This window comes from Mesocricetus auratus, unplaced genomic scaffold (genome assembly GCF_017639785.1).
Source record: "Mesocricetus auratus isolate SY011 unplaced genomic scaffold, BCM_Maur_2.0 Super-Scaffold_100021, whole genome shotgun sequence".
In the NCBI taxonomy this organism is placed as follows: domain Eukaryota; kingdom Metazoa; phylum Chordata; class Mammalia; order Rodentia; family Cricetidae; genus Mesocricetus; species Mesocricetus auratus.
This window is the reverse complement of record NW_024429202.1, coordinates 7630486-7647443: the sequence shown is the minus strand read 5'-3', so window position 1 is coordinate 7647443 and position 16958 is coordinate 7630486. Positions and strand designations below refer to the sequence as shown.

The window sequence follows — 16958 nt, the reverse complement described above, 5'->3', positions numbered from 1 at the left end:
TACCAGAACCTCAGCCCCACATTTACCAGAACTGTGACCCTGTCTTCACCTGGAAGAGCAGTAACAGAGCTGTGGCTCTGTCTGCACCTCCAGGACAAACATCTGAGCCTGCTTCCACCTGGAGAGCAATCACCAGAGCCACAGCCCCCAACTGCACCAATGGCAGGGTGAGGGACCCTCTGAAGCATGGGCTTCACATATACTGATTGGAGGAAGAGACGGGTAGACAACAACAACATAAACAGCAATACACCACCACCCAAAAGTAGTGGTGCTACAACAGCAAGACCTGAACATCCCAATGCACATGAAGCAGAAGGAAATCACCTTAAAATAACTTTATGAAGATGTTTGAGACCCATAAAGAGGAAATGAAAATCCCCATAAAGAAATGGAGGAAAAGACAAAAAAAATTGGGGGGGGCGGGAAATCAGTAAATCCCTTAAAGAAAGTCAAGAAAAAACAAGCAAACAAGTCCAAAACTTGAAAACTGAAATACAGGCAATAAAGAAAAGGAAAAACACCGGGCACTGATGGCGCACACCTTTAATCCCAGCACCCGGGAGGCAGAGGCAGGCAGATCTCTGTGAGTTAGAGGCCAGCCTGGCCTACAGATCGAGTTCCAGGACAGCCAGGGCTACACAGAGAAACCCTGTATCAAAAAACACTGACTGCTCTCCCAGAGGTCCTGAGTTCAATTCCCAGCACACGAAATAAATAAATAAATCTTTAAATAAACAAAAAAACCCTATTTTTAAAAAAATACAAGAGATGAAAGACACAGTCTCAGGTATTAAAGATAAGATAGAGAAAATAGATTAAGTGGTCAAAGAAAACCTTAAATCCAACAAATTCCTAACATAAAATATCCAGGAAATCTGGGACACCATGAAAAGACAAAACCTAAGAATAATAGAGATACAGGAAGGAGAAGTCCAGCTCAAAGGCACAAAAAATATATTCAACAAAATCATTGAAGAAAACTTAACCAACCTAAAGAAGGAAATGCCTATGAAGATACAAGAAGCCTACAGAACACCAAATAGACTGGACCCCCAAAAAGTCCCCTTGCCACATAATAGCCAAAACATAAAATGCACAGAATAAAGAAAACATACTAAGAGCTGCAAAGGGGAAAGGTCAAGTAAAATACAAAGGCAGATCTCAGAATAACATCGGACTTCTCAAGAGAAACGATGAAAGCTGGAAGGTCCTGGTCAGGCATTATGCAGACACTAAGAGACCATGGATGCCAGTCCAGAATAAAATACCCAGCAAAACTTTCAATCACCATAGACAGAGAAAACAAGATATTCCACGATAAAACCTTAAACAATACCTATCCACAAATCCAGGCCTACATAAAGTACTAAAGGAAAGATCCAAGCCATGGAAATCAACTACTTAAAAAAAAAAAAAAGATCTCACAGCAACAAAGTCCAAAGAAAGGAAACGCACACACAATACCAACAACAACAACAGGAACTAGCAATCCCTGGTCATTAAAATCCCTTAATATAAATGGACTCAATTCACCTATAAAAAGACACAGGCTAAGTGGTTGGATATGAAGACAGAATCCATCCTTTAGTGGCATTCAAGAAACACACCTCAACCTCAAAGACAGACATTACCTCAGAGTAAAGGGTTAAAAAAATTCTCCAATCAAACAGTCCTAAGAAACAAGCTGGTGTAGCTATCCTAATATCTAACAAAATAGACTTCAAACCAAAATCAATCAAAAGAGGTAAAGAAGATAATATCATATTCATCACAGGAAAATTCCAGCAAGAGGAAATCTCAATTCTGAACATCTATGCCCCAAACACAAGGGCACCCACATCTATAAAAGAAACATTACTAAAGCTTAAGTCATACGTCAAGCCCCCCAGACTAATAGTAGGAGATTTCAACACCCCACTCTCACCACTGGACAGATCAGCCAGACAGAAACTTTGTTGTGCCCAAGTTGCAAAGTCCCCAGAAACCACCAGGAAGACAAGACCCACTAAACTGTAAAGGCAAGGTTTTATGATTGTTCATCCACCCATGACAGGGGCCCCGTCTAGCAAGCTGACGCAGCAGCCCCCAGAGGGAGTGAAGTTCCCTGTCTACTGTTAGGTTTTATGGACAAAAGTTATAGGATTACATCAGTAGGTACAGGTTGGTTTCTGATTGGTTGACATTTGGGAACAATCAGGAGAATTTCTCAAAGTCATATTTTGGCATGAAATACTTGTGTTCCAATTATTCTCATTGGTCAGTGCTGAGAGGGAGCGTTCTGTGGTTTCTATGGCATTGTCTTGTTACTTGCAGGTGGCCTGTTGTACATAGATACCAATAGTTTTCAGAACTATATCCTGGAAACTATAGGGGAGGTTTTAGTCCCCTCTGGAGTATCTTTTGTGGCCAAACAGTTCCCAGGAACCAAGCATCTAGGAGCGTGTGTGTGTGTGTGGGGGGGGGTGTCTGGAGTTTCTTTGTGTTCAGTTTTGGCCCTAGACTCCGGGAGGCCAGAGGATCTGGAGTTTCCTTGTGTCAGAGGCCTACGTGTCTTTTCTGTAGCCTGTCATGGCTGCTAAAGCAGGGACTAAGTGAGGGTCTGATCCCTTTATTTCTAAATTATTAGAAGTGAAGCCTTTGAGTTTAGTTTACCCTTTCACTTAACAGAGAAATAAGGGAACTAACAGATGTTATGACTCAAATGAACTTAGCCGACATCTTCAGAACATTTCACCCAAACACAAAAGAATATATCTTCTTCTCAGCACTTCATGGAACCTTCTCAAAAACTGACCACACACTTGGTAACAAAGCAAACCTCAACTATAGACAGAGGTTTCTGTCCCACCCGTCCTGTAGCCTTTCAGTACCAAATAAACACACGGAGGCTTATATTCATTATAAACCATTCAGCCTATTGCTCAGGCTTATTACTAACAAACTCTTACAACTTAAAATTAACTCATAATTCTACTACAGTTAACCACGTGGCATGGACCTTTCCTCATCCCAGAGATGGTTCAACATACAAAAATCCATTACTGTAATCCCTCATATAGACAAACTGAAAGAAAAAAAAAACATATGATCATCTCATTAGATGCTGAAAAAGCCTTTGATAAAATCCAACATCCCTTCATGATGAAGGTTTGGAGAGATCAGGGATACAAGGAACATTTTTAAACACAATAAAGGCAATATACAGCAAGCCAACAGCCAACATCAAACTAAATAGAGAGAAACTGAAAATGATTCCATTAAAATCAGGAACAAGACAAGGCTGTCTACTCTCTCCACATCTATTCAATATTGTACTTGAAGTCCTAGCTAGAGCAACATGACAACAAAAGGAGATCAAGGGCATATAAAAGGGAAAGGAAAAAGTCAAACTTTTGCTATTTGCAGATGATATGGTAGTATATGTTACCCCAAAAATTCTACCAGAGAACTCCTACAGCTGATAAACACCTTCAGTAATGTAGCTCAATACAAGATTAATAACAACAACAATCAGTAGCCCTCCTATATACTAATGATAAATGGGTTGAGAAAGAAATCAGAGAAAAATCACCCTTCATGTCCCGACCCGCAGGACATTCAACGTGGGTCTGGTGGACACCTAGGAGAAAGATGGGGGACAGGGATACAGGAAAGGACGCCAAGACAGGATTCTGATCAAGGCGACAACTTTATTTCATCCCAAAGGGATTTATATAGGAGAAGTGAGGAGGGGAAGGGGGTAAGGTGTACTTGCAGCTGCAGGGGCAAGAGGCCAGTGGGAGAGGTGGTCTGCTGTGTTGCCTGGCTACCTAATCTACAGGGCAAGAAGTCAGGGATAGATCTTCTATGTTGCCTGGTAACCTGACAGCAGGGTCTGATCCTATCTGTTACAATTTACTACTGCTCAAGCCTGTCTCCTGAGGACCTTGGTTTTCCAACTAAGCTAAACTTTAACTGACAGGTAAACCGCAGGCTTGTTACTTGGAATTTGCTTTATGTTAGAAGGGGTGGCAGGGTGGTCTTAGTGTCACGTCTTCTCTATGAGTACGTGATACAGCCTAGCTGACTGATGGCTGGAGGTCCCTGACACAGTCAACAAGACAAAATGGCTCCCTACCAAACTGGAAAAGATCTTCACCAACCCATCTGACTGATCGCCAAAATATACAATGAACTAAAAAAACTAGACATCAAACTACCAAATAACCCAATTAAAAAATTGGGTAAGATCTAGCCGGGCGTTGGTGGTGCACGCCTTTAATCCCAGCACTCGGGAGGCAGAGGCAGGCGGATCTCTGTGAGTTCGAGGCCAGCCTGGTCTACAGAGCGAGGTCCAGGACAGCCTCCAAAGCCACAGAGAAACCCTGTCTCGAAAAACCAAAAAAAAAAAAAAAAAAAAAAGGGTAAGATCTAAACAGATAATTCTCAACAGAACAATCTCAAATGACAGAAAGACACTTAGTCAACATCCTTAGTTTTCAGGAAAATGCAAATCAAAACAACTCTGAGACACCATCTTACACCATCAGAATGGCTAAAATCAAAAACACTGATGACAGCTTATGCTGGAAAGGATGTGGAGTAAGAGGACACTCTTCCACTGCTGGTGAGAGTACAAACTTGTACAGCGCTATGGAAACCAGTATGTCAATTTCTTAGAAAATCAGGAATCAACCTACCTCAAGACTCTGCAATACCACTTTTGGGCATATACCCAAAGGGGATACACTCACACCACAAGGACGTTTGCTCAACTGCAGCATTATTTGTAATAGCCACATCTTGGAAACAACCTAGATGTCCTTCAACAGAAGAATGGATAATGTACCAATTGAGTACTACTCGACAGTAAGAAACAATGACATATTCCAATTTGCAAGCAAATGGACAGAACTAGAAAAAAACCATCCTGAATGAGGTAACCCAGACCCAGAAAGACACATATAGTATGTACTCACTCATAACTGAATACCAGACACAAAGCAAAGTATAACCAGCCTACAATCCACAACTCCAGAGAAGCTAGATCCATCTTCCAGAAACAATGGAATACCTAATCATTTGGCCAATCTCCTGGAGAACAATTGAAGTGAGGGAGGGGCAATATTATGAACAAAGGGGTCAAGACCACGATGGGGAAACCACAGAACCAGCTGCCCTGAGTTAGTAAGAGACCATTGACTCTGCACTGTCAACTTGGGAACTGTCATAGGACTGAACAAGGACCCCTGAATACAGGTGACAACGGTATGGCTTGGGCAGTGTATGAAGCCACTGGCAGTGGGACTAAGATTTAACTATAATGCATAAACTGATTTTGTGGAGCCCATTCTCCATGAATAGATACCATGCTCAGCCTGGACACTGAGGGTGGGCACTTTGGTCCTGCCTCAATGAGGTGGTGGGACAGACTTAGTTGACATCCTAGGGGAGGCCTTAGCTTCCCTGAGGAGCAGAGGACCAGAGGTGGGGGGGGGGGAGGAGAGACCGGAAGGAGAGGCAGGAGGGGGAATTGGAATGTAAAAAAGAAATGAAAGGAAGAAAGAAAGGAAGGAAGGAAGGAAGGAAGCAAGGAAGGAAGGAAGCAAGGAAGGAAGGAAGAAAGGGAGGGAGGACAAACAAGCACATGTCACCGTTGTCATGGCATCATGATTCTTAAAGATTCTCAGGGCAATTCCAGTAATGCAGAAGCTTTGCAGGCCAATGGCCTATCATAAAAAATACTTTCAGAGAAACACAGGAAATTCATAATTTAAATACAAGAAACAGGTTATACAGATGAGTGAGCACCTAACTGTAACTTAAAACATTTCCTTTTCAAATGATCATTCACCTTGAAACAGTGCCAAGCAACAACTCCAAAGCTGCAGTATTAGTATAAGAAATCATTTACAGTCCGAATGTTCAAGGCATGAACTCCCTACAAATCCAACTACTCATCCACCTAAAACAAAGTGGTCTTAGGTTAAAACCCTTACGTCAGGTATCCCTTCGTTTTGAAGAGTATTTTCTGTTATACTGAAACAGATAAAGGCAAAAAATGGCAAAACTGATGTCACAATCAATACCGGGAGGAACCACATTCGGTATAAATATCAGAGGCAAAACAAGGAGCTGTGATTTAAGGGCAGCAAACATTTTGCTGAGTGGAAAAAAACACCTCATAAAACATATACAGGATAACATAATGAACCTTTCAGTTTATATGCTCCTTCTGTATTTAATGTATGTATCAGCGTAAAATCAACGCAGTGCCGAAACCTTGCTTCCCTAGGATTACATTAATTTGGGTTTCACCCTCCCCCGCGCCGCCCCCTTTTGGGGTTTTGTTTTCTTGAAGCAGGGTCTCAAGCTGTAGCTCAGGCTGTCCTCAAACCCGAAGCGATCCTACTGCCTCCGGCTCCCAGAGGCGTAGCGGGAGGCGTTTTAAAACATTTCGGTTTATTCCATCCTGGACAAAACACTTTTGGAGTGGATCGTGTAGTATCACGCGTACGAAAATACGTACAGGCGAAGAGGAAGGTTTAAGTTACAAGAAAATGATTCTTCTACAAGGAAACTCTCCTTAGAGGCAGCTGGAGGGCCTTCTCTCCCCGTAAGCATGTTTCCATTTCGGCCAAGTGTACTCTCAGTCGCTCCAAGTAAAACCAATAGCCAAGGCAACCGATACGGCGTTTCCAACACAGCGTTTTACAGATCTTACCGCGGGGACAAACACCTGTCAAAACCGCCGAGAGCGAAGCTGCGGGCTCCGCGCTGACTTCACTGCAAGGAAAATGACAGCGTCTAGACAACCTCGTCGCCTTCCCAGGAGCAGGTCAGCGGATCCGAGAGAGACTTAATGCCCGTGACGACGCAGGATCGGGCCGGTAACCCTGGGATCCCGCCGAGCAGCAGCCCTCACCGCCTGAAGCTCCCCGCCGACAAGCCCCGACAGACTTCAGCACCCCGCGCAGCGAGGGACGGTTGACGCGCCTGCGCACCGCGGAACTTCCGCTCCCCCGCCCCGCCCAGCCGGGCACCGCCGGCTCCCTGAGCCGCCACTTCCGGGGGCGCATGCGCGGTGGCGGGTCCAGCGCGTGCGCAGCGCTGGGTTCTTCCCAGCTCCAGCCTCTGGTGCTCACGCTCCTCCTCTGGTTCCCCACCCCCAGCCCGCCGCGGCCTGGTATCAACGTGTGGTCCCGCCGGGGGAGCCGTGTGTGCCTCGTGCTCCCGGGACGGCGGTAGTGTTCCCGGCTGTAGCCATGGAGATGGAGCAAGTGAACGCGCTGTGCGAGGAGCTGGTGAAAGCGGTGACGGTCATGATGGACCCCAGCTCCACCCAGCGCTACCGGCTGGAAGCCCTCAAGGTAGCTGGGGTCCTGGCGCCCTGGGCCTGCCCCGAGACCCCTGTCCCAGGCTTCCCCCACGTCCTTTCCAAACTCAGTTTGTCGCCCGCTTGTGCGGCCCTTGGACCTCCCACTCCCGGTGGGGACAGTGGCTTCTGGTCGCGCGGCCCTCCTCACCTCTTCCTACTTGGGTCTTCTGCTTGCGCGCACTCGAGGATCCCTAACTGCTGCGCATTCCCTCGTCACGTCTCAGTGGCCTTTCTGCCCGCTCCTCACTTCTTTTCACTCTAGATAACACCACGATCTCCACCGCCTTAAGCTACGCTGGTTCTGACGCCCGGCAAGCCCCACATTGCCTGGCGTTCTGGGAGCGCACGTGCAAGTTCTGCCCCCATTCTTCCCAGCTGATCCATTCCAGACTTGTGCTGATTTCAGATCCCCGAGTATCCCTTTTCCTACATCCCTACATGCCTCTCATCCGAGTCTTGGGCTTCTCTGGCCAATTTGTAGCACCCCTCCCATGTTTATAGGTGTGAGATAGTCTTCAGCTATTTTTGCGCAAGGATGAGCTTTACCGCTCTCTTTGCATTTCACTTTGGTTTCCTGGAAGTAGTTTTCTCGAGTCCCTGGTGCTCTGCCCCCAGGTCTAGCGCAGGTTTTCTATTTGGGAACGCTAGTACCGGCAGCAGAACTTAGTCCCCATTAGAGTGAGCCGGTCATATGTTTTCTTTGTTTTTGTATTGTTAAGAGTTTTACATAGGCACAGAAATAGAATACTACAGTGATCCTGAGTAGGCCCATGACCAAAACCCAGACGATGCACAGATTGGCTTGTTTACTTCTCTTGTCACCTGTAGTTTTTAAAGCTAATTCTAGGAGTTGACATTTCACATCTATGGGTATATCTCTAACGTATTTTCCATTCTTTTAGGTCTACTTTTTAGTGTTAACATGTTTACTGTCAAAGTAGATATCATTAATACTAATCTAGATTTTGCAACTTAGAAATACAACCAAAACAACAGGCCTATAACCCCGGTTTCTCAGGAGACTAAGGCGGGAAATTCAAACGTTAAAGACCACCAGTCCAGGCAACTTAGAGAGACCCTTTGTCAAAAAGTAGCCAGATGGCTTAGAGGGTGAAGTGCTTGTTGTTGTGACTGGGTGCTATCATCCAGGCATAGCTGTGGAAGAGACTAGCAGATCCTTGAATTTGCTGGCCAGTCAGTCTAGTCAAATCATGAGTTCCAGGTTCTCAAAACAGCTGAGAGAGAAAGACATTCAGCTTCAGTCTCTGGTTTTCATTTCCTTGCCCAGCTACATACATATGCACATACATAAAGACACTGCATACATACACCAAAAAGAGAGAGACAGCTGGGGATATTGTTTAGTGGTACTGTGTTTGCCTAGCACATAAAATGTTCACTTCCCAGTAACTTGCACACAACCAGCTAAGGTTGGAATTTTCTTAGTGCTTTTAGTCTCCATTCTCTCATGTTTCCCCATTGAAATACTAACTTTTCTTCTTTACAGTTTTGTGAAGAGTTTAAAGAAAAGTGCCCAATCTGTGTCCCGTGTGGCTTGAGGCTGGCTGAAATCACACAGGTGGCCGTTGTCAGACATTTCGGCCTTCAGATCCTGGAACATGTTGTCAAGTAAGGAGCTCTTGGCCACTGCAGTCTGCTGAAGAGAGCAACTCTATAACCCTTTCATGACCTACACAGGTGCTTTTCCAGTGACAGGAGAGAACAGGACTCAGGATTCTTACTTTTTATCCAGTTAAGTCATCTAAGTAAAGTGTGTTGCACATGCTAAGCTTTCCACAAGCCCAGCATGGTGGCCTACATTTGCAATGCTGACAGCACTGAGAAACTGAGGCAGGAAGACTGTGACAATTCAGGCTTACGTGGGTTACATAGTTTCAGGGTCATGGGCTACAGAGTGAAACTTTGTATCAAGAAAACAAATTTTAAACTTTTTTGTTTTTGAAAAACATTAATATTGTAGATGGCTAGATGGATATTTGCTTTTGGGGTATGAACAAAATCAAGGAGAAAAGCTGATATGTGACATAAATCCTGTGTAAATGCTAATTAATGCACAAAAGCTTCTCAAAATTTTTTTCTGTTGTTAATGTTCTGTTTTTTTCCATCCATTCTTTGATGAGAACAGAATCAAAAGTAAAAGTTTTAAATAGATCAACTTATTTATTTGGTGTGTATAAGTGTTTTGCCTGGTGCCCAGAGAGGCCAGAAGAGGGTCCTGCAGCCCTGGAACTGGAGTTACAGATGGTGGTGAGCTGCCATGTGGGTGCTGGCACCCAACCTCAGATCCTTTGCAAGAGTACCAAGTACTCTTCACCATTGAGCCATCTTTCCAGCACCAAGGATTTTTTAAGATTTTACTATTTTTTTAATTAATGTGTACTTGTGTGAGTGTGTGCTTGTGAATGCAGATACAGAGACATGATTGTTATGAAGCTTACAGGTGTTTGTATGCTGCCCAGCATGCTTGTTGGGAACTAAACTCAGATCTTCTTAACCACTGAGATGCCTCTCTAGCCTCAAAAATGTGTGTTTTTGTTTTTTGGGTTTTTGTTATTGTTTTTAAAGACAGAGTCTCTCTATGAAGCCTTGGCTATTCTGGCCAAAAGTATAATTTTGTTTCTATTTTTAGATTTTTCCAAACAGGGTTTCTCTATGTAACAGTTCTGGCTGGTCTTGAACTCAGAGATCTGCCTGCCTCTGCCTCCCCAGTGCTAAGATTAAAGGCATGTGCTACCACAGTCCAGCTTTGTTTTTGTTTTTTTGTTTCTCCAGACAGGTTTCTTTTTGTAACAGCTCTGGTTGTCCTGGAACTTTCTCTGTAGACCAGGTTGGCCTCAAACTCAGAAATCCATCTGCCTCTGCTTCCTGAGTGCTGGGACTAAATGCGTGCACCACCACTGCCCAGCAAGTATAATTTCTTAATGAAACTTCTAAAGAACTGTAAAGCAGGAAACATATTCTCTTATGAAGAAAAGACTTGTGACTTGGTTTTGTTGGTTTTTTCGGTGGTCAGGTTTCGATGGAACAGCATGTCTCGATTGGAGAAGGTTTACCTGAAGAACAGTGTCATGGAGCTGATTGCAAATGTGAGCAAAGGGTTATTGGGAGGCATGGCTTGCACAGAGGTCAGACAGTATGACATAGACTGGACCAGAGAAAATTAGATTCTTAGCAAATGAGCGAACACAGTCCCAGACACACCCTTTATCCCAGCACTTGGGAGGCAGAAGTGGGTCAATCTCTGAGTTCAAGGCCAGGCTGATATACATAGTAAGTGCCAAGAGAGTAAAAACTGCATAGAGACCCTGTCTCAAAATAGATAAGTTTGTTAGATATAAATTAGATGATTGCAACGCCATTCACTTTGAATCTTTTTTCCTTTTTTAAAAATTTATTTAATTTTATGTGCATTGGCATGAGGGTGTCACATCCCATGGAGCTGGAGTTACAGAAGCTGTAACATCAGTGTCGGGAATTGAACCCAGGTCTTTTGAACCATCTCTGCAGTCCCCTTTTTCCTTTTTTTCTAAGCTCAGCTACTCTGATACATGTGATGAAAATTATATAGAGTGGATTTGTTTCACTTATTACAAAGGCATCAAACATGCTATAAACTGATGACTTTTTTATTTATTTAGTCAGTCTCACTATGTAGTTCTGAATGGTCTCAAATGATCCTCCTTCCCCTGCCTCCTGCGTGCTGGGATTCAATGTGTACTCCACCATGACTGGCCAGCCTTTCCTTATTTGAGCTAGGACTTCATTCCTTATTCCACTTCAGTCCTGCATGCTGGGACTGCAGGCATCAACCACCGGGCCTATCTTTTTTTTTTTCTTGAAAAGGGGAATACCTACATATTTAGTGTTTTTTGAGACAGGTTCTCATGAGGCCCAGGATAGCTTCAATCTTGCTATGTAGCTGAGAATAAACTTGAATTTCTGACTCTCCTATGTACTGGAATTGCAGGCAAGCACTAGCAGCTGGTCTTGTATTACTGTTAATAGGAAAAGGTGCTTTGCAAAATTATGATTACTTTAGCTAATTAAGACTTGTAGTTTATTAGTCCAACAGAGAGTAGCAATGATGAATCATCCATTTTAAAGCTTAAATTCTTGGGAGACATTGATAGTTATCTTTTAATATTAGAACTACTGGTACCCTCGTTCTCCTCGATGTCCTTCTGGTCTATCAGTTTCCCAACGCATGCCTTATATCTGTATTCCACTGTGGTCTCCAAAAACACAAAGCAATATGAAAGCCTCTTCAGTTTGTGTTTTCCTGGCTCTGTCACACCCAGTTATTAGCTGTTGAAACCTTCATTTATGTTTTAAGTGGGAACAAATGATCAATGAGAATGCAGGACAAGTGACTCATACATGGAAAACAGGTTTAGGTTTAAAGGAGACCTTGATTAGTGTTGTACTTAAGAAAGTTTTTCAGGGACGTTTATTTATTTGGAGGGTTGGGTGTGGTGTGAGTCCTGTGTCATGTGTTGAGAGGTCAGAGGACAGCTTGATGGATTCAGTTCTCTCCTTTCGCCATATGGGCTCTGGGATGGACCTGAGGTTGCCAGCCTTGGAGACAACCAGCACCTTCACTCACTGAGCCATCTCCCGAAACCCACCTCACTTTGTTAGAGTCGTGTTTTCATGTGGCTCAGGCTGGGCACAGACGTGACACACTCTGTCTTGTGTGCACACTCAAGCGTAGACAGAGTGCAGCATGTTGATGGAGCTGAAGGTCAGCTGTCAGAAGTCAGGTCTCTCCTACCCAAGTCAGCAAGCTTGCCTCTTGAGGTTTCTCCCTGCCTCAGGACGCCTTTTGATCGTCTGACCCTCGGATGTGAGGTTACAGGTGTGTACCACCAAACTCAGTTTATGTCCTGTTGAGCATCAAAACCAGGATCCCAGCAAATATTGTGCCAACTGGGTTACATTCCAAGTCTAAGAGTTCTATGTTTTTATGTCTAGAATTCAGTCTTACAGTCTTCATAATCTCTCTCTTTCAGGGAACGTTGAGTATTTTGGAAGAGGAGAACCATATTAAAGATGTCCTGTCTAGAATTGTGGTAGAGATGATCAAACGAGAATGGCCACAGCACTGGCCTGACATGCTAATGGAGTTGGACACGCTCTCCAGACAAGGGGTAAGGAGTGCCTTCCTGCTGTCTGCATAGGGCCTATATGTGCTGACTGTGTGTTTATGGTTAGAACAGATGTAAGGGTTTGCTTTGTAGTCATGTTAGTACATGTGTGCTGACTGTGCTTATGGCTAGAACAGACGTAAGGATTTGCTTTGTAGTAATGTTCACAGTTTACCAATAGCGGGTCGTGGGTTGACATATGTGACATATGTACATAATAAAGTGCTTTTGTTAAATTAGCGTATTTCTGTTGGCCTAGGAAACACAGAGGGAATTAGTGATGTTCATCCTTTTGCGATTGGCAGAGGATGTAGTAACCTTTCAGACACTCCCCACTCAAAGAAGAAGGGATATTCAGCAAACGTTAACGCAAAACATGGAAAGAATCTTCAGTTTTCTGCTCGGCAAACTTCAGGAAAATGTAAACAAGTATCAGCAAATGGTATGGATTTCCTCCCCGCTAAGTCCTATCTTCCCAAGCTGGAAATTAAACCCTGCCTATGTTCTAAGCAAGCACGCTGTTATGAAGCTATACCTTCAGCATGCTCTTGCTTTTGTTTTGAGTGAAGTTCTTGCTAAGTTGCCAAGGATGACCTTGACCTATTCAACATCCAAGCAGGCCATGAACTTGTGGTCCTTCTTGCTTTAGGCTCCTGAGTAGCTGGGATTACTGACCTATGCTACTGGGTACAGCAAAGGTCCTGTATTTGACTTGAATGCTTTTGGTTTTGGGGTGTTTTCTTTATTGTTTTTGTGAAAATACCTTTCCAGGGGGAAATTAGAGTGCCTGGTTTAACAGAAGGAAAGGCTACATTTCTAGGAAATATGAACAGAGAAATTAAATGATTTTCTCAGCTGTTAACAGCTCAATGAGTTTATATGTAAATTCCTTTCAAAATAAAAACTTTGGGGGGGGTTGTGAAATTTTAGAATAACATAAGAGCCAGGCATGGTGCCGTACTCCTGATTCCTAGCCCAGGGAAGGCAGAGGCAAGCAGATCCCAAGCCAGCCTGGTATACTAGTGAGTTTCAAGTTAACTGGGAGTAGTTAGTGAGACTTTGTCTACAAAAACTAAGAAGCATAACACTGCAGGTCACTGTTTGGTATCAAAACTTTAGATGGGGTTTGATTCCTAGCACCCAAATGGCATCACAGTCATCTGTAAATCTAGTCCCAGTGGCTCTGATGCACTGTTCTGGCCTCCTCAAGAACCAGATACATACTTGGTGCACAAACATGCATGCAGGCAAATTCCCAAACATATCGCATAATTAAACAACAACAAAACCCTTCTAGATTTTCAGGAAAGTCCTGATAAATCATTGTATTCTTTTTGTCCTGGTTCCTTTTGCAATGGGTCAATGAGTCAGTTGCAATGTGTATTAATCATCACTGCGTGATGTGGTGTTCTCTTTTTTTTTCTTTTATTTATTATGTATACAGTATTCTGCCAGCATGTATGTCTGCAGGCCAGAAGAGGGCACCAGATCTCATTATAGATGGTTGTGAGCCATCATGTGGTTGCTGGGAATTGAACTCAGCACCTGTGAAGAGCAGTTAGTGCTCTTAACCTCTGAGCCATCTCTCCTGCCCCTAGGAGTGCCTTTAAGATAGTTTAGCTTCATGGAGGAAAAAACAAGTTTGATATATTAGATTAGGACTTAAGATAACTTCCTGAAGCACATGTATTTTTATATTTATAGTCTAATAAATATCAGTAAATTAATGGTGATGTTCTATAATTCTTGAAAGAATTCTAGATCAAAGTTTTTGGACCTCAGTAGTATGTACACTTTTTGGGGGTGAGGGTTCAAGACAAGGTTTCTCTGTGTAACAGCCCTGGCTGTCTTGGAACCTGCTTTGTAGACCCAGGCTGACCTTGAACTCAGAGATCCGCCTGCCTCTGCCTCCCAAGTGCTGGAATTAAAGGCGTGCACCACCAACGCCCGGCTGTAGCCAGCTTTTCTTAAATTATCATGTCTACGTTTTGCCTCTGAGCTTTTACCTTTTCTTCTGTATGTCTTACTTTCACTCGTAACTCTGGCTGGCTGTGTGGCTGGCTGGATGGCATCTTCTTCTCTCGCTCCTTCTCCTTTCTTGCTCTTTCCTCTCATTTATACTCTGCCCGCCAGCCCCGCCTGTCCTTTCTCCTGCCTCCATGTTGCCAGCCCTGCCTGTCCTTTCTCCTGCCTCCATGCTGCCAGCCCCACCTGTCCTTTCTCCTGCCTCCATGTTGGCTGTTCAGCTCTTTATTAGACCATCAAGTGTTTTAGACAGGCAAAGTAACACAGCTTCCCAGAGTTAAACAAATGCAACATAACCAAAGCAACACATTTTTACACTGTTAAACAAATGACCCAGAGCATAAACAAATGTAACACACTTTAAATAATATTCTACAACAGTATCCCATTTTCTCAGTCTGTTAACCAGGCTGCCTCTCTTTGAAGGACCAAAACACACCAAGAGGTCACCTTTGTTTGTTTGTTTTTTTATTTTATTACTGTTGTTTAAGATAGGTTGTCATGTATCCCAGGGTTGGCTTCAAACTTACCATCCTTCTGCCTCCACCTTCCAAATGCACTACCTACCTGGCTCTGGTGTTTTGACTTTCTTTATCACTCATCGCTCCCTCTTTGTTTGTGTCCCTCATAGTCCCAGTTAAGGAGAGTGTTGGATTGTGAATACAGATAAATGAAGAAAGGGGCTTGCTCATTGGGTCCCATCCTCTGGCCTGCACTGGCCCCAGGCCTTGAGGAGGATTGTTGGAGTGGAAGGTAGAAGCTAGGCCCAACTGTGGTTGTTGCTTAGATCTTTATGACTCTAAATCCTGCAGAAAGTGGTTGCTTCCCCTTGTTTTTATGTCTCTTTCATCTTCAGGAGTTTTGGGTATTTGAAACAATCTCACTGTGTCACCTGGCTGGCCTACATCTTGATATATAGGATACAAACCAGACGTATTTGTGCAGAACAGCGGTCACTTTGGTGTTTAGGCATTTACTAAGTTGGCATGCGTGGTTTACTGTAGTTATGCATAGGTGGTCACAAACTTTGCTCATGACTTTTGTTTCTTTAACATGTTCTTTGGTCAGTCCCTTGGTTGCCAATGTTAAACGTTGCTCTCACTTGTTATCTTAGCACTTGAGAGGCTGAGGCAAGAGGAACTATCAGGTTGAGGTGCATCTGGGGTACATAGTGAGTTCCAGGCACACCAGAGCTATATATTAAGACCTTGTCAGAAGACAAACCAAACAAGTTGAATCTCGGTTAACCGTCACCTCCCAGTCCCTTATTAGAGAATAGGAGTTATTATGTGCCATTTCCTCATTAAACCCTCGGGCTCTTTATATTTTTCTTGCAGAAGACTGATGCTTCTCAGGAGGCGGAGGTAAGAGCACTGTGGAGTTGGAAGGACACTTCTTAAAGGCTTCAGGTATGGGTAGGTGTGCCTGATGCCTGCAGCCCTCTGATGGCCACAGCCTTCTTCTGACGCCAACCTTGTTCCCTCAGCTGTAGTGGGAGGTACAGTGGCAGTAGGGACTTTGTGAAAGAAGATGACATGGCCATACTTGCCATCATGTTCTTATTGATCAATGCTGAGAATGCAAAGAAATGGATGTATTATCAAGAAAGAAACTTGAGCTCCCTATCAGTAATTATTATGGGAAAGCTATTTTTTGAAAACTCATTTTTATTTCAGAACTTGAAAATAAACTTAAATTCAAGTGTTTTCACACAGGCTAAAGCAAACTGTCGAGTAAGCATTGCAACACTGAATACTCTAGCAGGCTACATTGACTGGGTGTCTCTGAATCACATTGTTGCTGAAAACTGTAAGCTGCTGGAGACACTGTGCCTGCTCCTTAATGAACAGGAGCTGCAGTTGGCAGCTGCGGAGTGTCTGCTCATTGCAGTCAGCAGAAAGGTAAGTTTGGTGTTAGTGACGAAAGGTGACTTGCGGAAGAAAGGGTCTGTTTTGGTTTATGGTTCCAGAGGGATGAGAGTGGCAGCTGGTATGATGATAGGAACAGGAATCTGAAAGAGAACTAGAAAAAAAGGGAAAGGCTGTATACGCTGAAAGACAGCCCCCACCAGTGACTCTACTTCCTACAGCAAGACTACACCTCCTAAAGGTTCCACATCGTCCCCCAGACAGTGCCACCAACGGGGCCAAGTGTTCAGATACCTGAACTAATGGGGTACATTCTCATTCAAACCACCATGTGTTAAACCCCATTCGGCTGTGTCATTTCGTTCAAATATTGGGATTTTATCCCTTGAGTCCAACTTACTGACTGCCTTTGCAACACTGAAATGTTGGTCTCGTTTGTATAATATATGAAAATTATTAGTGGGTCCTTGAAATAGCCATGATTCTTGTCAGTTTATATTTAGTAGTATTATAGTATATAATAGTATATAGTATATATAG

At 43.7% G+C, this 16958-nt stretch overlaps 2 protein-coding genes across 5 annotated transcripts in view; one reads left to right on the top strand and one right to left on the bottom strand.

Annotated features, from left to right (window-relative positions):
* Polh (DNA polymerase eta) overlaps window positions 1-6972 on the bottom strand; it is a 38972-nt gene extending 32000 nt beyond the window's left edge. For 2 of the 3 annotated variants that reach the window (XM_040729672.1, XM_005072335.4), the window contains exon 1: window positions 6707-6972. The gene's annotated coding sequence lies outside the window, so the exon portion shown is untranslated. The other variant, XM_013115139.3, reaches the window with a different exon arrangement.
* A 112-nt stretch (window positions 6973-7084) lies between these two features.
* Window positions 7085-16958, top strand: part of Xpo5 (exportin 5) — a 35337-nt gene continuing 25463 nt past the window's right edge. Inside the window, exons 1-7 of one of the 2 annotated variants that reach the window (XM_013115061.3) lie at window positions 7085-7352; window positions 8868-8989; window positions 10395-10467; window positions 12391-12528; window positions 12785-12967; window positions 15888-15914; window positions 16266-16451. In XM_013115061.3, the coding sequence (XP_012970515.1) occupies window positions 7248-7352; window positions 8868-8989; window positions 10395-10467; window positions 12391-12528; window positions 12785-12967; window positions 15888-15914; window positions 16266-16451 (834 nt within the window). In that variant the 5' untranslated portion in view covers window positions 7085-7247. The remainder of the gene's footprint in view (window positions 7353-8867; window positions 8990-10394; window positions 10468-12390; window positions 12529-12784; window positions 12968-15887; window positions 15915-16265; window positions 16452-16958) is intronic. The other variant, XM_005072337.4, reaches the window with a different exon arrangement.